Source organism: Ammospiza nelsoni, chromosome 31 (assembly GCF_027579445.1).
Source record: "Ammospiza nelsoni isolate bAmmNel1 chromosome 31, bAmmNel1.pri, whole genome shotgun sequence".
Lineage (NCBI taxonomy): Eukaryota > Metazoa > Chordata > Aves > Passeriformes > Passerellidae > Ammospiza > Ammospiza nelsoni.
The window spans coordinates 2,165,026-2,185,539 of NC_080663.1; the positions used below are offsets into that span (position 1 = coordinate 2,165,026).

At 52.0% G+C, this 20,514-nt stretch overlaps 3 protein-coding genes across 5 annotated transcripts in view; 2 read left to right on the top strand and 1 right to left on the bottom strand.

The window, feature by feature from the left end:
• Positions 1-20,514, top strand: part of LOC132085611 (class I histocompatibility antigen, F10 alpha chain-like) — a 777,359-nt gene that overhangs the window by 234,345 nt on the left and 522,500 nt on the right. The gene's annotated exons all lie outside the window — the stretch shown is intronic.
• The window catches only part of LOC132085575 (zinc finger protein 501-like), a 220,807-nt gene that overhangs the window by 15,468 nt on the left and 184,825 nt on the right, over positions 1-20,514 (bottom strand). The gene's annotated exons all lie outside the window — the stretch shown is intronic.
• Positions 6,079-7,912, top strand: LOC132085584 (uncharacterized). Its single transcript, XM_059491052.1, has 2 exons — positions 6,079-6,425; positions 6,646-7,912. Exons 1-2 carry the CDS (start codon positions 6,207-6,209, stop codon positions 7,624-7,626), a joined length of 1,200 nt encoding a protein of 399 aa, XP_059347035.1. The 5' UTR covers positions 6,079-6,206; the 3' UTR covers positions 7,627-7,912.

Below are 20,514 nucleotides of genomic sequence, written 5' to 3' on the forward strand. Positions count from 1 at the left end.
TAGCAGAAAAAGGAGGAGGATTGTGGAAAATTAAATGACACAAACTGCTGTTGGCAAATAGATGACAAAGGAAATGTGATGAAACAGATAGCAAAGCAAACAAGAAAGCAGCTCATGTACCAGTCCAAACGTGGAAAGGATGGGAATGGGATACGGTTTTGTGGCTCCCTGGCAGACCATGGGTTAAACGAATGCTGTTTCTCCTCTGATGTGCTGCACCAACTCTCATCTTTTTACCATGCTCCACACCTTGAGAGTGCAGCTCATTTGGCAGCGGAGAGAGGGGATGCAGGTGGCAGCCAGGCCCCCTGATCCAGAAACGGGTACAGAAGGACAGGGAATGAGGGCATTGAGAATAATCGCAAAACCAAAGAAGACTCAGTAAGGAAAAAAAACAAAAAAACAAAAAAAACCCCAAAAAAGAACAAAAAAAGAAAAAAAAAAAAACAAACACCTGAGTGAATATTCCCGGATATTGGGTCAGGGACTCGTAGATAAGGAAGACAGAAACCACCAGTCTCAAAAACTCTTACTTAATAACATCGACTGCTGCTCAAAGTCTCGCTGAATTCCTGAACTTCCAAGAGAGTAATGACTTAACAGAGCCATGAATATCGGCTGTTTTACAAAAGTGAGGGTGCACATTAACGAGGACATGCAGCTGGCAGATGGGAAGATCTGAACCTTCCAAGTACCTCAGCCAGTGCGCAAAGGGAGAGGGAGATGAGGCCGGGAAAATGAGGATAAAAAGGAGACTGCGAACTACAACAACGGCACAGAGCGCACGGCAAATGCCCCACGGCCTCTCCCTCTGCTCAGCAATAAAGTCACTTTTACAGGACTCCTCTGTCTCCTCTGCGCACAGAAACCTCCGGCCACGGCAATTTCCCCGCACAGCCCCGGGCACGGGGCAGCCCCCTCTGTCCCAGCCACAGCAACCGGGCCGAGCCAGCGCTGCTCCGCCAGCGGCTCCTGCCGAGGCAGCGGCCGCAAGGAGACCGCGGGCAGCCGCTCCCGCAGCGCCCTCATGCCAGCGGCAAAACGGGCCGGACACGGCACAACGAACCCGCCCGAGCCGCCTGCCGCCCCCGAGGCCCGCAGCCAGCCCCGAGCCCCCGCACAACCCAGCGCGGCTCCCACCTGCGCTGCGGCCGCCTCCGAGCTCCGCCGCCGCCTCACCGCGCTCCGGCCGCTGCCGCCGCTCACGGCACCGCACACACGCTCCGACAATGGCGCCGCTGCCCAGCCACGGCCGCCCTCAGCCCGCCACCGAGACCCTGCTCCGCCCCGCTCCCACCAATCAGTGCGCCACAAACACGACTGACGGCACCATCGCCCAATCCCAGCCAGGGGCGGGCTCTGCACACGGCACAGCCCGCCCCGCGCTCTCAGGGCCCCCCGGGCTGCGTGAGGGCAGAGCCGGAGCTGAGGAACAGCCCTGGAACGGGCCCGGGCCCGAGGATTGAGGTGAAAACACAAACAAACTTCTCCGCACCTCCCGCCACAGATTTCCCGGCACTGCGGCTCCGGTGGCTCCGGCTCAGCGGGAAGCCCTGGAGCCTCACTTCTCCTGTCCCTAATGAGGAGGATCAGTGCATCGTTTTGATTTCCCCCAAAAAGGAAAAACCACCCCAAACCCCTGTGGATGAGTGGGGGAGGGGAGAGATTTCTGGCAGAAAACTCAAAAAACTCAGAGCAGGATAGTGAGAAATATGGTAAATAGATGCGATTTGTGCTGACAAAATTGAAACAGTAATCAATATTGGTACAGTAATTAATATTTGGCAATAATAAAACAGTTAAAAGATGTAATGTCAACAAAGGCAGAGGAGGGGTTCCATTCCCCGCCCCCCTTTCCTGCAGATGTTCAAGGCAAGAAAAAGCAAGAGATAATAGTCACTAAAAATTAACAGAAAGAAAGGAAAATCTGGTTGGGTCCCAGGAAAATGCCCTCTATAAGAGATTTATTGCTTTGATGCTTAAATATAATATTATGTTAATTTTGGCTCAAATTGTACTGGCTTGGTGCACATGTGAGCCCAACGGTGAATTAAAGGACATCGAGGAAGAGGAGAGGCCTTCATCAGTGACGACCCCCAAAGACGGGTGTGACCACCAAACCGAGTGGTGGAGCATGCGCGGTAAAGGTCGTGATGAGGGTGGAGGTAGAAGTGTGATGATTCGAATATGGGAGGTGGTGGCATTGACATATGGCACAAAAGGGGGAATTTTCACCTGGCAAGCTCCTACGTGAGGTGGCAAGGGTCCCAGAATCCTGCACTCTGTACCCCTTGCGGTTATTTTTGTTTTGCTTATGCGTTATTATCGGAACCAAATTATCCCTTATTTTTAACCAAATTATATTGTCAATATTTCAAGTGTATCCAATCTTATATATTTTCTAAACTATTCAATTAAAATTGCTGCTACCCAAACATTGTTTGGGAATTTTTGTTATGGGATAATTGGGCAAAGATAACAGGGTGATACATGCATTTGGAAAATTATGGGAAGAAAGAGGTTTATTAAGCTGCAGGGGAACGACATTATCTCTTGAGAACTTAATCTCTCACCTTTTGGAGGAGGTGAACTTACCAAAAAAGTTAGCAATAATACACATCAAGTGGCATAGGGCAGGGTGCTCAGAAGAGGTAATAGGAAACCGACGAGCTGATGAAGAAGCTGGGAAAGCTGCATTGTTGCCAATCATCTAAGATGCTCCCTTTGCTCCCAGTAACTGCACCACTGCCAGAGAAACTGTCTTTTCCACCAGAGGAATTTGAGATAATTTAAAAGAGTGGGGCAGAGGAAGGAGAGGATAATTGGTTTACAAAGGATGGTAAGCAGTGGATACCAAAAGCTCTGGCCCTGCAATTGTTAAAACAACTTCATGAAGAGAGTCACTGGGGCTCCCGAGGACTGGCAGAAGCCTTCCTCAAAACGTGTGCTGCTGTGGGTCTTTTTATTCTGGCTAAAGCAAGCTATTGCAGGTTGTTTGATTTGTGCTAAAACAAATAACAGAGTTACAAAGAAACTTGCCAGGGGAGGGACGTCTTGGGCTGTATGTCCCTTACAGAGATGCCAGGTGGATTTTACTGAAATGCCTGGAGTGGCAAGGTTCAAATATCTTCTGGTAATAGTGTGTCAGTTAACAGGGTGGCCGGAAGCATTTCCAGCCATTTCAGCAACTACAGCATCAGTTATTAAAGTATTTTTGGAACAAATAATTCCAAGATATGGGATTATGGAAGCAATAGACTCAGATAGGGGAACTCATTTTACAGGAAAAATTCTTCAAGCAGTTATGACTGCTTTAAGGATACAATGGAACCTCCTGGCACCCCTAGAGTTCGGGTAGGTTGAGAGGATGAATGGAGAGATAAAGAAACACCTCCTGAAACTGGTGATAGAAACTAAGATGCCATGGGTACGGCCCTCGCCACTGGTTTTGGCAAGAATAAGGGCCAGACCCAGGGGAGATATTCAATTATCTCCCTTTGAATTAATGTCTGGAATTCCTTACCCTTGTGATTCTCAGCCTAGTGGGGGGATAGAGATAAGTGATGTATATTTGAAACAATATGTGGCCAGGATACTGTCTCTTGTGAAATCTGTTCGACAGGAAGCTCAGCTGGCACAGACCCTGCCTTTGGACTTTGCTGTTCACAACATCCAGCCGGGAGATTGGGTCCCAGTTAAAGAGTGGAAAGAAGCACCCTGGTGGTGAAGTGGCGTGGACCTTTCCAAGCGTTGCTGACCACAGAAACAGCCGTCAAGGCAGCTGAACACGGGTGGATCCATCACACTCAGGTCAAGGTCACTGTGGCCCCGGAGGTTTGGACATCTCAGCTGGAGGAGAAGGATGGGAAGCCGCGACCGACACTCCGCAGGGGCGGAATGGAGCAGCAGCCACTGCGGCAACATCGGGGGAAGCCCTGTGTGCCTCCCGACAGGCTGCCTGCTGAAACAGTTTGTGTGGGCATCCCTCCTCTCCCATCTCCAGTCACTGGGGGCCAATCCTCACCGTCATTGGTTGTTTTTATGTTAAGTTGTTTCTGTGCCTTCTCTTACCACAGGTGGTGTGGAAGACAACGTGAAAGTGAAAATTCGGTTAGGAGATTAGACTACACATTTAGAATGTTTCTCTTTATAATCTTACACTTATATTGTCAGTTAGGTTGGGGACAAAAGTGGGAAAATAATTTTTAACCTTGGGAGAAGAAGCAGCAAGAACCTTTAACCTTAGCAATTGTTGGGTCTGCAGAGGGTCTGCTGGCCATGGGTGACCAGCCCAGTCGAGCCTAAATGGTGGGTCAGTATCCTGAGTGAGGTCCGTAATGGAACAGGATTTTGGGATGCAGAAGGAAGCCCATGGCAGCTTCATTCTTCTGAAAGAGGCATTTATTGTCCAAAATAGAATAGGAAACATATATGTGGTGAAAAAGCGTTTGTGACTAGACTTTAGGTTTAGATTGTTGGACCCCCAGCTGCTCTCCTTATGATTGTTCCAGATATCAAGGCAGATGGAATCAAACACATGTTAAGCTCACTAATGGTAGCTGGGTAAGGTCTTTCTTCCATAATTACCAAAAGGATTTTGAAGGCTGAAAGCAGGGGCGAAGGATACGTTTTTTGACGCCTTATTTTTTAACTGCCCCCGAGATAATTCCACAAGTAGGACACATGTAGTCCGTGACTATCAGTGGAAGTGGCAACACCAGAATGGAACTTGAGCCCTTTTTAATAGGTTTTGGTCCAGATGTAGCAAAACAGGCCTGGGATGTAAGTGCAGGTGGAAACCTCAGGTGGGAGCTTGGAGATGCAAATTCTGTGATTCTTATGATGGGGCAACCATTGTCAGGGTGTGAAATACAAAGCTGTGTTTCATGTCAGGTACATACAGGCAATGTGTGTATTTGTGATTGTGCTATGTGTGGAGACCGACAATGGGACAGTTGCGAATTCTAATAATAACTGAGGAAAGTAAAGCATGGAAGAAGGCCTTTGAACCTATCATTTTTTTGCAATTAACCTTGGTTGATTTAAGAGCATTGGAATTTAAGCGTTAAGGATGTTGATTTTTGATTGTAGTTAATCCTCAAAGAGTTCTGCATAAATAAACTTTTGAAGTATAATTTTAGAATATTGCTTGTATCCTTGAAACTATAGCTTTGGAATATATATAAAGAAAACATGCTTATCTCACACCTTAATAAAGCAGAGAAAAACAGCTTGAGAAAGGAAGATGAACATCAACTGAAGGATTTATAGTTTCGACCAAGGGAAGCTGGACATCACTGTTAGGAGATTTATAGTCTTTGCAATTAAAGGGTGGACCCACACCTGGGGAGCTGGACTTCACCATATGGGATTCGTCTTTCTTCTTTCAGAAACTGTACCACCACCATCTGGGGATAATCCTTTTGGGATACATCCTGAGAAAAACTAAATCACAATAGTGTGTAGAATTGTGACGTAAAAATTTGGAATAGAAACTGCTGATGAGTAAAAATTGGAATAGAAACTGATGAGAAAGCTTATGAGTACCCCTATAAATACCTGTAACCCTCAACTATTGGTGTGCAGTTGGAGGGAAAACTTCCCCCACTGTACCCAGCGCTGTATTGCTCATACTTTATGATATTAATTACTAAATTGATTGCTGCTTGAATATTTGCCTAGTCAAGCTTCTTATTCATAACACTCAGATACCCCCAATTCTCTCTCAGAACCCCCAGTTCTCCCTCACGAACCCCAAACCCCCTCACATCCCCTCAGCGCCCCCAGTTCTCTCTCAGGACCCCCCCAATCACCCCTCAGATCCCTTTAAATCGCCTCAGGATCTACCAGATCCCCTCAGGATTCCCTAAACCCTCTCACGCCCCCTCAGGACCCCCCAAACCCCCTCAGAACTCTCCACATCCCCTCAGAACTCCCCAAATCTCCTCAGGACCCCCCAGTTCTCCCTCAGGACCACCCAAATCCCCTCCCAACCGCCCCCACCCGCTTCTCGCCAGAGGTCTCGCGAGAGAAGCAGCGCCGCCATCTTGGTTGAGGGAAGTTCCGCCCGCTCCTCAGAGCACTCCACGTTCCCTCATTAATCCAGCCGGGAACGGCGGATTTAATCCGCCTGGAAATGGCGGGATGGAGCCTAAACCCCCTGGGATTCAGCCTAAAAAGCTCCCGAATCCAATCTGGTGCTTCCCATGGATTGGGGCGGTACTTGTGATGGGCGGGACGGTGACGTAAGTCCCTCTGGCCCCGGCCCTTTCCGGCGCCTCCCGATCCCGCTCGGGCATTTCCGCGAGCGCCGCTGCCGGGGCCGGTTCTGGGCCGGGGCCGGCGCCTGTCCCGGGGCTCCTTCGCCACCGGAGCGTCCCCAAGGTGTCCCCGCCGGGTCACCAATGAGCCAGCAGAACCAGAAGGTGCGACCGGGGGCGGGGGGGTGGGGAGAGAAGGGCACGGTGGGGGGAGGGGGCACGGGGGAGGAGGGAGCAGTGGGAGACATGGGGGGACACCGGGGGTGGCAGTGGGGACGAGGGGATGACAGAGGGACAGAGGGGACCCCGAGAGGGCACAGGGGCCCCTGCAGGCGGCCACGAGTGTGCCTCGAGGCCCCTGACACGTCCCCTGTCCCCATCCCAGTTGCTGAAGGCGCTGGTGTCCGTCGTGGCCACCCTGGGCAAGGTGGCGGCCACCGTGACCGGGTCACACAGGGACGTACGGCAGCGCGTGTCGCCAAAGTTCCTGCCCGCGGCCCTGAGGAGATTCACCCAGAGCCTCCGTGAGACCCTGGACCACGGCGATGTCACCTCCATGGGCCACCGTGGTGTCTCCTCCCTGGGCCAGGCCCTGGCCGCCCTCTGGGCCACCCCTGGGACCAACTGGGCCGATGTGAGAGCCGCGGCCAAGGCCTGGCAGGAGTTGGTGGCCGCGCTCAGGGAGAGATGGGACCGGCTGCAGGAGGAGGCAGATGAGCTGCGCAAGACCTGCTGGGACGCGACCCCCTCCTGGGCCAAGCACCTGTGGTTAAAGGCCACCTTCAGGGAGAGGGGACAACCTGGGGACAGCCTGGAGGCCACACCCTGGTGGCTGCCGGTGACCCTGGACAGGGTCGAGGGGGCCTCGGCAGGGGCCACGCACGATGCTCAGGTGGCAGCGGCCACCAGTGAGGAAGAGGAAGCTACCAGCGAGGCCATGGATGAGGCCGTGGTGGCCACCAGCCGGGCGAGGGCGGCCACCTGGAGGGGACATTGGGCAGTGGTGGCCCTGGCGCCGCTGAAGCGTTTGGTGGACGCATGTGACAAAGCCATGGAGTTCACCTGGGACATGCAGACCCAGCTCGAGGAGATTGAGGACACCCTGAAGTGGCCAGAGCAGATGTCCCCCAATATCCTTGAGGCCTTGGTGGCCGATGTAGCTGAGTTTGAGCGTCTGTGGGAGGGCAGCGCCCGCCTGGCCTCACATCACCTGCTGCCGACACTGTGGGATATCCACAACCTCCTCTTGAGTCCCTATGCTGGCCCAGGTGGCCCCGGTGGCCCGGGTGGCCCCGGCAGCCACGCAGTGGCCAAGCGGTGCCAAAAAGCCATCAAGGACATCCCGAGGCTGCTGCGGGGACAGTGATGTCACCACTGTGATGTCATTGGTGCAGTGATGTCACTGGAGAGACTTGTGGACAGTTGAGTGCCACCAGCTCCTTGAGTGCCTGTGGTGGTTGGACCGGAAATGGGATTTTTGGGATGCTGTGGTCACTACCATCAGGCCAATGGGTGCTCAGATTTTAGGATCCACCTCTGAGAAAAACAGGGGTTAAAAACCAGAGCTGCACCCCTGGCAAGCTCTCTTTGGACTTCCATCGGGAAAGGCTTTGGAGTCGGGAAAGGCTTTGGATCTCTCCCCCTGTCCCAGCTGCCGGTAGGCCCAGCCCAAGGATGGAAGGATGGAGGAGCACCAAGAGGAAGAGACATCAGGCAGCTCCCCCCAGGGAAGAGAGAGAGAGAGAGCGAGCCGGCATCTGAATTGGATAGCGGATAGCGGTGCTGGCCCAGGAGGAGAAGGCGGGGGGGGGGTGCCCAGCCAGAGCAGGCTGGGAATTCCAGAGCTCTGGGACAGGCAGAGACTGAAATTTTGGACCCTTTTCTTGCATGATTGAGACCTTGCAAAATGCTGATCCTCCTGGAGCTGAATGAGAAGAGAGATAAGAGATAAGATAAGAAAAGATAGGCCCGCAGGAAGTGGAGAAGACTGGCTGAGTGGGGGGAGAGATGATGGAGTGGCCTTCTGGCTGGACTTTTCCTGTGTGGCCATAGACTGAACCAGTTTTTTTCCTGTGACACAGAGACTGCATTTAGGGGGAGGGAGTGCCTCAGAACCGGGAGGGTTCAGTGTGGGGATCCCTCGGCTCCAGGGGGTGAAAAAATGGGGGGGACAGATGTCCCGAAGGAGAGACTGTGCCTTTTTGGAGATGGTGGTGAGACCACTGGGCATGGAAGGAAGATGTCACGATGGCAAAGGATTTTCCGGGCGGTGCTGAGTGACCTGGAAGCACACGAGGTTTCAGCGTCTTTCCAGGGGAAGCCTATGGTGCAAGAAGGACTCCTCTTCTCTTGATGAACTGAAGATTGAGTATTCTAAAGGGTGGTGCCGGACTGAGAGTCGGTGATTTTGGGGGAATGTATTGCATTGGGAAATTTGGTGGGGGGGAGGAGGAAAGTGCTTTTGTAAGGTTTTAAATTTTTTTCCCTTATGTTTTTTTTTTTTCTTTCTTCTTTTCTTGTAGTTTAGTTAATAAAGTTTTCTTTAGTTCTAAGCAGGAGCCTGCTTTGCTTATTCCTGGTCACATCTCACAGCAGACACCAGGGAGAGGGTATTCTCATGGGGGCACTGGCTCTGTGCCAGGGCTAAACCATGACAGTGCCACAGCGCTGCATGTCCCCAAGAGCCCTTCGAGTGCCACCAGCTTCTCGTGTCACCAGGACCTCATGCAGGAGAACCTGGGGGGTCCTTGTGCCACCAAGAGCCCCCCGAGTGTCACCAGGACTGGCCCAGCCCCCGTGTGCGGGTCCCTGGTGTCACCGGGGTCTCTCTCTGTGTCACACACCGCCCTTGGGCACCCACTGGGACCCCCCTGAGCACCGGGAACCCCAAATTTCATTGTCCTCATGCACTGGGACCCCCCCTCAGGACCCCACCCTCAGACATCAGGACCCTCTGTGACAGCGGTCACAGGGGTCTTCAGGTGAGGGAAGAGACGAGAATATTGACTCCACGTTCAGAAATCTTGATTTATTATTTTATTATATATATATTACATTATAACTAACTTAAAAGAATAGAAAGAAAGGTTTCCTCTCAGAAGGCTAGCTAAGAATAGAATGAAAAGAATGATAACAAAATGCAGCTCTCTTGGACTCTGAGATAGCTCGGCCTTGATTGGCCATTAATTGTAAACATCCAAGATGGGCCAATCAAAAATCCACCTGATGCATTCCACAGCAGCAGATAACCATTGGTTACATTTTGTTTCTGAGGCCTCAGCTTCTCAGAAGGAAAAAAAATCCTAAGGAAAGGATTTTCACAAAAGATGTCTGCGACATGTCACCTTTTTTTATTTAGTTAAATTAAAAAGAAAAGTGTTTGTAATTTTCTCTGCTGGGCTCATGCAGAAGAAAGAACAAACACTTGACAGGTTATTTGTTGCCAATCAAAGCCTCAATCAAGTGCTGGTGTGGAATGTAGAACATAAAATTCTATCATATCACCAAAACAATCTTACAAAATAAGAAAATGCAAAAACAATGCAAAGAAAATCCAAACGCTACAGAAAAATCCATCAATTGTTATCAAAAATCCACTGACAGTCATCAAACAATTTCAAACAAATTTTTTGAGAATTTCTGGAATGTCTTGGCCGCAGCCCTTTATTGAACATCTTGGGCTGAAGCTAATTTTTGGCTCTTCAATGCTTTTGAGCTGCTGCCATCTCTTTCAATACTTTTTATTTAATTTTTTTTTTTTTTCTGAAAGAGCAGCAGCAGCAGACAGCCTGAGAGGCCCTGGGGGACCCTGGCCCTCTTGGATGGATCAGGAACCTCAGACCTGGCCCACAAAATAGCGGCCCAGGTTCTGACGGGGGAATCGAAGCCCCCAAACCCAACAGGAGGCCGGGCGGTGGCCCTGGCCCAGGGAACCGAGCCAAACAGCCCAGGCCCAGCCCGCCAGGCGGGCTCTGCCTTGTCACAGACCAGCACCCTGCCGCCAGTGCAATCGCAGCATGAGTGACCAAACGCTTCCTGCCCCCAAACCCACCGAGGCATGCCAGCAGTGGGGAATTGAAGCTGCCCCGAGAATCTTCATCTCGGGTCTGGGAATTTTTCCCCACAGCAAGCAAGCAATGATGGGTTTCTGCCGTTCCCTCTTCCTCTGCAATGAAATGCAAAATGTGTTCCTCCCATCTGCCTCCCGGTACCACCCCCACCCCCTCTGGGCTGGGGACCAAAGGCAGAACTTTCGGGAGCCCCCTCCCCCTCGCCGCTGGGGCACGCGAGGAGCGGCAGAGAGATTTGCACCCTGAAAGGGAAACCACCGATCAAACACCCCCAACCCGCCAAGAACGCTGAGCTTGAAAGCCGGCAGCCGGGCCGCGTCCGCACTCAGCTGCCGAGCCGCGCCTCCTCCACGGAATGAGAGGCCGGCTGCTGGAGCCGCTGCCGCAAGGGCAAACGGCCCGGGACGGTCCGAGCTCGGACATGCCGCCGGTTCCAGGGCAGCCTCTGACGCAGACACGGAGGACGGAGTCCCCGAAGGCGGCAGAACTGGCGGGGCGGGCGGCGTGGGCAGCAGGGGTGCGCGGGAAAACGCCGCCGTTGTGTGGCTCGGCTCCAGGAGCGGCAGCGCAGGCGCGCGCTCTGCCCCTGCGGGAAGGGCCGGCGGGGGCGGCACGGGGTCGGCAGCATCTCCTGCCCCTGGCTCTGGGGTCGGCCACGGAAGCGCAGTCAGAGAAGGCGGCGGAGTCCGCACGGGAGGCGGCGGGGGCGGCGCCGGGTCGCTGTTGTCGCCGAGTGCGTTGCCCAGCAACTCCGGCACGGCCGCGGGAAGCGGCGTGTCGGAGCTCGGCCCCGCAGGCGCAGGAGCCGGCGGAGTTGCGGGCGGGGATGCCAGGGGCGGCGCAGCCCACTCAAACCGCCTCTGAGAGCAACAAGGGGGGAGAAAAAGCGGCTCCGTCTGACCGTGCCCCGAAAATGCAGGAAAAAAACTTCTTCGGCTGCGGGAAAAATCTCGCCCTTCCCCTGCTGCGATTCAGGGGGACTGGGAAGCAGCAGGTCGTCTTCCTGCAGAGGGTCCTCATCCGGGAACGGGACTTGCCCCATGCAGTTGGCAATCCACTGAAATGGAGCTGCTTTCCGTTTCACAACTGGGAAGAGCGTTTTGAATGACGGATAGATCCGAGGGTATCCAAAATCCTGACACTGAGCCATAATAATGAATTCCATGCATTCCCATATGTACTAATCAAGGGCATAGAGCACATTCGTGAAAAACCGGTGGAACTTTGCCCACCGGAAAAATTCATAGAAATGTCTCTTCACCGTAGGAACTTTGTCCTCATGACCCCATTTTTGCCAGAGGCCATTAAGTTTCTCCTCTGAGGGGAAGAAAGGAACCTCTGCCTCCGTGGGCACCCCCACCCACATGTGCAGCCACATTCTGTGAAAGGCAGCATCGTCAGGAAGGGAAGAGTTAACAGTACCTTGTGACAGTGTCCTCCAGGCTCCAGGAGGCTGCTCTGTGCCGCTAAGCTTTCAGGACATCTTCTCTGGAGGATTTTCAAAAGGTTCTCTTTGTGGTCAGCCTTGGCTGTGAACTCTATCCAAATTCAGGATCTTCAGTTCTTCAGCTCCTGGCTAGAATCCACTTCTGTGGTCACTTGTGAGGTGACCATCAATGCCACACACTTGGGGTTTACCCAGTGTAGCAATGCTCGTCTCGGTCTCACCAAGTGATGATTTCTTCCTCAGTCGAGGGTCACCATCTGTGACTGTGTTCACAGGGGTTCTTGGATGAGGAAAGAGACAAAGATCTGATTCCATGTTTCAGAAGGCTTGATTTATTACTTTATAAAATATATTATGTTGAAACTATACTAAAAGAATAGAAGAAAGGATTTCATCAGAAGGCCAGCTAAGAATAGAATAGGAAAAAATGGTAACAAAGGTTTGTGGCTCGGGCTCCGTGTCTGAGCCAGCTGGACTGTGATTGGCCATTAATTACAGACATCCAACATGGGCCAGTCAAAGATGCACCTGTTGCATTCCACAGCAGCAGATAATCAATGTTTACATTTTGTTCCTGAGGCCTCACAGCTTCTCAGGAGGAAATATCTTAAGGAAAAGAATTTCCACAAAAGATGTCTGCGACAGGCACACATTTCAAGAATGACTCCCCTGTGCTGCCCACCGGTGTAATAAACATAAAACTTTCTAACTTTTGACAAGTTAGAGAGTCTTTGTCCATGATCTTCAGTTTTAATGATTCCGTTAGCAAGCCAGCCAGGAGGAGACTCTGCTGGGCTGTGAGACCAGCTCAGGTCATGGACTCCTTTGGTGCACCCCCAGGATATTCCTGGAAGAGTGGTTTCTGCTGCACAGACTGTTCATCCAGCAGCAGACAAGAAGCACTGACTACTAAAACTCCAGACAAAATGGTATGTTTAAAAATTGAAACAGTTTTAAACAGTGACGGGTAAGGCGTGGTCAGGAGAGGCCCTTTGGTAAGTCGTGGGAGATGTCCCATGTGCAGCTTGTGCCTCTGTAGTATGCTTGCAAGATGAAGTTGCAGTTGAAATCTGGTTGCCAGCAGAAAGAGTTGTTGAACTGTTGTACTGAGCTCGGGCTTTTGGTGCTGCCATTTGTTTCAGCATAGAGACTTTAGTTTGCCACCGAGGCTAGCAGTCGTAAGGGCAAATGCTGGTCTAAGGTTGTTATAACTGAGTTGGTGTGTGTGGAAATACCCCTTTCACAGTGAGTTTGTGTGTGTGGAGAGAAATACCCCTTTCACAGTGGGTTTGTGTGTGTGAACTTTCTAGTTTTGGGTAGCAGCATTCGCTGTGACACCTGGTGTTTGAGTATAACCAGTCTTTATAAGGCTTTGTGTTCAGGTGTTAACCAATCCTTTGCCTGTGGGACCTGGGAGGCGAGGATCAAACGCTGTAACACGGTGCCTTTGTGGTCCCTGTCCTTGTGGAGTTTGCAAAGATGCAACTTTGGATTCATCTGGTGTAGTGTGCGATTTTGCTGACTATTGTGTAAAAGTTATAATTGTAACAAGCTGGTAATTTTTCTTGTGTGTCATCTGTGTTAAGCTGTATATTAAGCTTGAGCCTGAGTCAAAAGGGTTAAGCCACCCTTTTAGAAGGGTTTTATCTTGAACCGGTGTTTGTGGGCTGTCAGAGCTGTAATAGAGACAGCTTGTTATAAGTTGATTTCCAGGACTTGAGGTACAGGAGAGCTGTGTGGTTTTTTCGGCTGCATTGTGGTAATTTGATTCTTGGGACTGTATAGCTCTGTTTGTGAGATTTTAAGGTTTTGTTTGCAACAAGTGCAGCATTTTATGTGGAAAAACTAGTGTGGTGATTTATGTGCATTAAAGCAAATTAAAAGAATTCCAGGAATTCCACCCCCACCCCCATTTGTGGTGTTTGTGGGCATATCAGATTTTTTGCTGTAACAGGACAGGCTTTTTATTTATTTTAATCGCGGTTAGAGAGATTAAAGGAATCCCTTTACCTTGGCAGTTTGAAAAGTGCATATTATATGTCTCTATGCAGATATAAAATACTATATGTATTTTGTTGCAGTGATTAGTAGGGCAGTATCAACATTTTAACAGTATGGTAAATGCAGTTTTCTAGTTAAGGTAGGAACTATGTATGTGGGATATTTTTTAAGAAAGGAATGAGGTACTTTCACCAGACAGCAGGCACAGGACACCTAAATCTTTCAGAGAAAGAGAATTTACTGTTCTGTTATCAGAAGAAACGAACTTCTTCCCGCCTTGCTCAGCCATTAAGGCGCCATTAAGTATTAGGAGGAAGAAATTGACACTGACCAGACAGAATCCTTTGTTTGAATGGAATTTATGCATCATGTATGAGGTATATGAATATGCAACAGGCTATTGTTTTTAAGGGTTAATCCTCTGTTAATGGGTGTCCTTTTTCGGGCTTATTTTGCCCAGAAAAGGTACCCGGTCCTCCGTAACTTACTTCTTATTGTCTCATATTGTCCTACTTTAATTGTTCAAATTTATATTACTCTAATTATATTACTATTTTTATGACAATTTTATTACTATTAAACTTTAAATTATTTTTTTTAAGTGATGGGCGTTTTTCACAATGGAGGCATGGGAGGAAAAGTGGATTTAAGGGTCTTCACTTAGTTCTCATTATCCTGCTCTGCAATTTTGGAGTTTTCTGTCAGAAATCTCTCCCTTCCCCCACTCATCCACAGAGCTTTGGGCAGTTTTCCAATTCTTGCGGTAAATTAAAGCGGTGCACTAATGCGCCTAAGTAGGGTTAGGAAAACTGAGGGCTTTCCTCGGAGCCGGAGCCACCGGAGCCGCAGTGCCGGGAAAGCCGTGGCGGGAGGTGCGGAGAAGTTTGTTTGTGTTTTCAGCTCAATCCCCTCGGGCCCGGGCCCGTTCCAGGGCTGTTCCTCAGCTCCGGCTCTGCCCTCACGCAGCCCGGGGGGCCCTGGGAGCGCGGGGCGGGGCTGTGCCGTGTGCAGAGCCCGCCCCTGGCTGGGACTGGGCGATGGTGCCGTCAGTCGTGGTTGTGGCGCGCTGATTGGTGGGAGCGGGGCGGAGCAGGGCCCCGGTGGCGGGCTGAGGGCGGCCGTGGCTGGGCAGCGGCGCCATTGTCGGAGCGTTTGTGCGGGCCCTTGAGCGGCGGCAGCGGCCGGAGCGCGGTGAGGCGGCGGCGGAGGTCGGAGGCGGCCGCAGCGCAGGTGGGAGCCGCGCTGGGTTGTGCGGGGGCTCGGGGCCGGCTGCGGGCCTCGGGGGCGGCAGGGGGCTCGGGCGGGTTCGTTGTGCCGTGTCCGGCGCGTGTTGCCGCTGGCGTGAGGGCGCTGCGGGAGCGGCTGCCCGCGGTCTCCTTGCGGCCGCTGCCTCGGCAGGAGCCGCTGGCGGAGCAGCGCTGGCTCGGCCCGGTTGCTGTGGCTGGGACAGAGGGGGCTGCCCCGTGCCCGGGGCTGTGCGGGGAAATTGCCGTGGCCGGAGGTTTCTGTGCCCAGAGAAGACAGCGGAGTCCTGTAAAAGTGGCTTTTTTGCTGAGCTGAGGGAGAGGCCGTGGGGCATTTGCCGTGCGCTCTCTGCCATTGTTGTAGTTCGCAGCCTCCTTTTTATCCTCATTTTCCCGGCCTCATCTCCCTCTCCCTTTGCCCTCTGGCTGAGGTACTTGGAAGGTTCAGAGCTCCCGATCCGGTAACTGCATGTCCGTGTTAATGTGCATCCCCACTTTTGTATAACAGCCGATATTCACGGCACTGTTAAGTGTTTACTCTTCTGGAAGGTCGAGGAGCTTTCTGTGTCAATTTCTAACATTTTCTAAAAGTGATGGTTTCTACCATTACTTCCTTATCTACTAGTCCCCGGCCCTATCTCCAAGCAGATTCACTCATTGACTCTGTTTTTTCTTCCTGGGTCCTCTTTGGTTTTGAGATTATTCTCAGTGCCCTCATTCCCTGTCTTTCTGTAGCCGTTTCTGGATCAGAGGCCTGGCTGCCACCTGCATCCCCTCGCTCAGCTGCTGAATGAGCTGCACTCTCAAGGTGTGGAGCATGGTAAAAAGATGAGAGTTGGTGCAGCACATCAGAGGAGAAACAGCATTCGTTTAAGCCATGGTCTGCCAGGGAGCCACAAAACCGTTTCCCATTTCCATCCTTTGCACGTTTGGACCAATACATGAGCTGTTTTTATTTCTGTTGTTTTATGTATTTTTTTTCACCACTTTTCCTTTGTCACCTATTTCCAGCAGCAGTTTGAGTAATTTAATTTTCCACAGACTCTTCCTTTTTCTGCTAACAGATGATCTGATCCCATCCCATGGTTAAGTGTTGTGTTCCTCACTTCAGTGGCTTGGTCAACAGGAATGTCAGGAGCTGGAGCTGTCTGGTTGGTTATTCCGAGGGCAGCTTGTAATCTAATGATGCCATTGAAATGAGAAATGGGTTCTGTGGTTCCTGATATGAATTGGTTCGGGTTCGCAGGGGCTGGTCCATGGTGTTGTAGGATTTGTTCTGCTGGCCATTCATCTTTTCTTCATTTTTGGCCACTCTCTCCAGCCAGGGCTGCATCAATTGACTACTTTGCTCTAATTAAATCATCAAATCCTTGGATTCCCAACTGATTTCCCTGAATATTTGGTAGCAAAAAATCCCCAGTGCTCTAATATATCCTCTATAACACAGACAGTGACGGCACATGTTGGAGTGGGCAGAGGGAAGATTCCCCCCAATTAGTTTTAGTGAAGTTTTCCCAACATTCTCCATTTTCTGTTTCCCTTTGCAGCTTCACCCGTTTCTGTTGCAGGGTCAGATATCCTCCCCCTGGGCTCTGCCTCGAGCTGTGCAAATTCCATCAGTGCCAGCAGGCAGAGCTTGGGGTGAGGGCAGAGGGAGGATTCCTACCCCAGGCAAGAGACCTAGGTGCATTGTCCACGCTCTGCCCAGCAGTGTTCATTTGCATTTCTAAAGCTCCTCTGGAGGCTGCCTGGAATGGAGTTTCTCTTCCAGGGCAGCCATCTGGAGAGTCACATGTGCCCCCCCCCCCCCCCCCCCCGCATCTGCTTTTTTTTAAAAAAGTATTAACTATTTACAAGTCAGAAGTATTATGTGTAGGTTTTTAGTATTTGGTTTCCTGTTGGACCCAGATTTCTTCTCCTCTGATGTTCTGATGTGAATTCGGTCTCCACACTCCTGGATTTCCTTCTCAGCCTTTTCCAGCCCAGGTGTCTCCAGCTCTGCCGGGGAAGTGTCTGGGGTAGCTGTTGGTTGCTGTTTGCTGCTGGGCAATGTTGATGTTTTGTTGCTGGTCGTTATCTCTGTGGGTGTCTTTTGGGCTATTCCCAGTCTGTTGGGATGTTGAACTCATCTCCATTGAGTGGTGCAACACCCATTAAATAAAACCTTTAAAATTCCTTTTCCAGTGGAAAACCTTTGAGTAGAGAAACCTTTCTGAGCAGAAAAATAAGGTTTAAAAGAACCAAACTCGGTACACTTTGCAGCAGTGCAATGGCAGGCAGCCCAGAGTGTGGGTGTCAGTGAGCCCCAGAGTGGAATTGTGCCGTGGTGTTCCCCAGCAGCTGTGGCAGTGCAGGCCCAGCCAGCGCTGAAGCTGCAGCAGTGGCAGCAAGGCTTGGCCCCAGTGGCTGGAGCTGGCAGAGGAGGGTGGCCAGGATTGCAGAGGATTCCAGGCGAGGATCTGTGGGCAGGCGCAGGGGCTTGGCCCGCTGTGGAGCCCTGGCTGCTGCTGCGTTGCCTTCAGGGCAGGCTCAGGGGCGGCCTCCCATCCTCCTGCTGCGGGCGGGAAGTGCAAATCTCCGGGGCTTCAGAGCCCTTGAGGCCAGGCTGAGGGGTCCCCCCGTGTTGAGCTGTGCTGGCGGCTGTTTCTGGCCTCAGGGACACTTGGCATGGGCCCCTTGGCCACCAGTGGTGCTGCTTTGCACTCCTTGGGCAGGAGCCGATGTCCTGGCTGGGTGTTGGCAGCAGCAAAGTGCCAGGGCAGGCTCTGTGCCAGCCCAGCTTCCTGTGGGAGAATGTGCCTTGATATCTGCTCCAGTGGTTGCTGAAGCAGTGAGAATTGCTTTTGCCCCCTGTTAGGTGCCATGGTGTCAGCAGAAGATATTGAAGCCTTCCTGCTCAGGGCATTTCAGTGCCAGGCTCTCACAAGCACCCACAGCTGTGCAGGTTGAGCTGAGCATGGGGCGGTGATCTGCGCTGTGTCTGATTGCCCTTCCTTAATAACAGCCTGTCTTGTAGCTCTTTTCCCTTCGGCTGCCCTTACAGAGCCATCCACAAACACATTTTCTCCCTCAGGCCAGGGAGTGTCCAATCATCAATCTCTCCCAGCCTGGGTCTGGAGCTCTGTCCCTTGAGTGCAGTCCTGGGTTCCTTGCCAGCCCCTCTCCAGGCTGTTCACACAGGAGGCTGGGTTAAACCCTTGCCCTGTCCTCAGTTCTGAATCCTCCTGTGTCATTGAACAAGTTTCATACTGTAATAACCGAGCCCTGCTCATCCATGTAGAGGCTCTTTTGGTTGTCAGACCTTTAACTTGATGCCAGACTTGAACTATAGGATATCCTATGTAGGGTTAAACATTTTAGCACAAGAATTCCTTTGGCAAGACCCTGTTTAATATCCACCTATAATTCAAATTCTTTTTCTTTGTCTGGAAGGCCCAGACCAGCTGCCTCAGTTAATCTTCATTTTAACACTTGAAAATTCTGTGTTTCCTCCTCGTGTCCATCCATCCAGTTTGTTGACTGGCAGGATAGGAGTGTTGTAGGGAGACATCCCTGGATCCAAAAGCCCTGCCTTTAACAGGGACTCAATACCAGGCTGTGAGCCCTTCCTTCCCTCTCTTGGAACAGGGTATTGCTTGTCCTGGTTGGTTTAAAGTAATTTGTAGAAGCTCCGTATCTAATTTTCCCTCATTCCCTGGGGCTGCCCACATTTCTGGGTTCACTTCAGCATGGGCCTTGTCAGATTTTGGCACAAAGGTAGGACAGAACTAGCCTCTGTATCCCCTTTTACAGTATTAAAATCCAGCACTCAAATTCCTTCCTAGGTAATTACAACCACAGGAGAAAGAAAAAGAAATTCATTTATTTCAAACCTGTCCCCCACAGCTTCTAATAGTGATTGAACAAATCATACCTGCTTATATTTCCCTCTCATTCCCTTAAAAATTGAAATATTCCTTTACTATTTTCCCCTTTAGGTTTAAGATTCAGAGTGGATTGAGAGGCCCCTGTGTCCATCAGAAAATGCCTCCTCTCAATGCAGACCCACCCTGAATGTTCTCAAGGGCACCAGTGTGGAGGGTCCCTGGTGTGATGGGAGCTGTGAGAGCCCTGCCAATCCATGTCCATCAAGGGGTGGACTTGCTGGTCCTGAGGGTGCTGCTGTCTGTGCTTGCAGTGTCCTTGTGCCCTGCAGCTGGAGCCCTGGTTCCTTGCCAGGGGCTGTTTGGGTGGGCTCTCCCCTGCCGAGGAGGGCAATGCCTCTGCCAGGTGCTTGTGGCCGAGCCGTGCCCTGGGTGCTGGGGCCCCCTTGGGCCCTGGGGTTGATCCCTCAGGGGCTGTAGGAACTGTGCCCTGGCCTTTGCCTTCAGCTTGGCCTTTTGCTGCTCCCTTCTTGCATTCACCTGCTGTGCCTTTGTGCCCAAGTGCCGCAGGGCCTTCTTGTGCCCCTTCTGCAGCCCCCTCAGTGCCTCTGGGTGCTTGTCTTGCTTTACAAGAGAGGTGTCTGCTCGAGAACGCAGAAATGCCTCTCTTGGAATGGAGAATACAAACCCCTCCCTCTTCATTTTTAGACTAGTGAAATCAAGGGTCTCTCAGGCAAAGATATGGGAATAGGAATACCAGTTCTTTACTAGTGTGTATAATAAAGCAAACAAACACCAACAGCTGCGGCACTGACAGCAAACAGAGCCCGGACCCAGTCCCGGCCTTTGGGCTGCGGCGCTTTCCCCTTGGGTGCAGTTCCGGGCACGGCCGGCAGGGGCGCTGGTGGCTCCCGCGGGGCGGGGCAGCGCATCCCTCCCATGGGAACCTCTCTGAGCGGAAATAGAGCAATCCCTTCATCTAACTCTTTCACTTTTTTACCTTCTATAGACTTTCTCCCGTTTTTGTGGAAAGAATTTGGAGAGGGCTGCCTTTTAACTGAGCTGCTAGTGTTTCGATATAGTGCTTCCTGTGGAGAGAGAGAGTTTCCCTGAACAGCCGGAGCTGTGGTTACCAAGGGGACGTAACTCAGATCAGGACGGGGTCAGGGGAGGATATCCCGCCGAGGCTCGTTGGGAGTGTGGGCAGGGTCTGCTGCCGGAATCGGCAGAGGGGGATCTTCCTGTGGAGCCCGAGGCGGAGCGTGGGTAGCCCCCACATGGCTGATGGCGGCTGATCCGGCAGCTGCCGGCAGAGCAAAGGCAGGTGGGAGAGCCCGGCAGCAGTGGTGGTGCCCAGCGCAGGTGGCACGGGCAGGGCTGCCGGGGATGGGATGGCTGGGACCCCTCCTGGGTGCGGTGGGCGCGGTGACCTCGGAGCAGGCGGCAGGACAGAGCAACCCCCATCTTCCTCAGCATGGGCGGCAGAGCGGCCGCGGGCCAGGCAGTGGGAGCAGGGCACACAAATTGAGCGACAGCGCCGGGGCAGGTGGAGCTGCCCTGGGCAGTGAGGCCGCACCTGGGATGGAAACCGGGGCAGGCGGAGCTGAGGCGGGCAGCGAGCTGGGACCC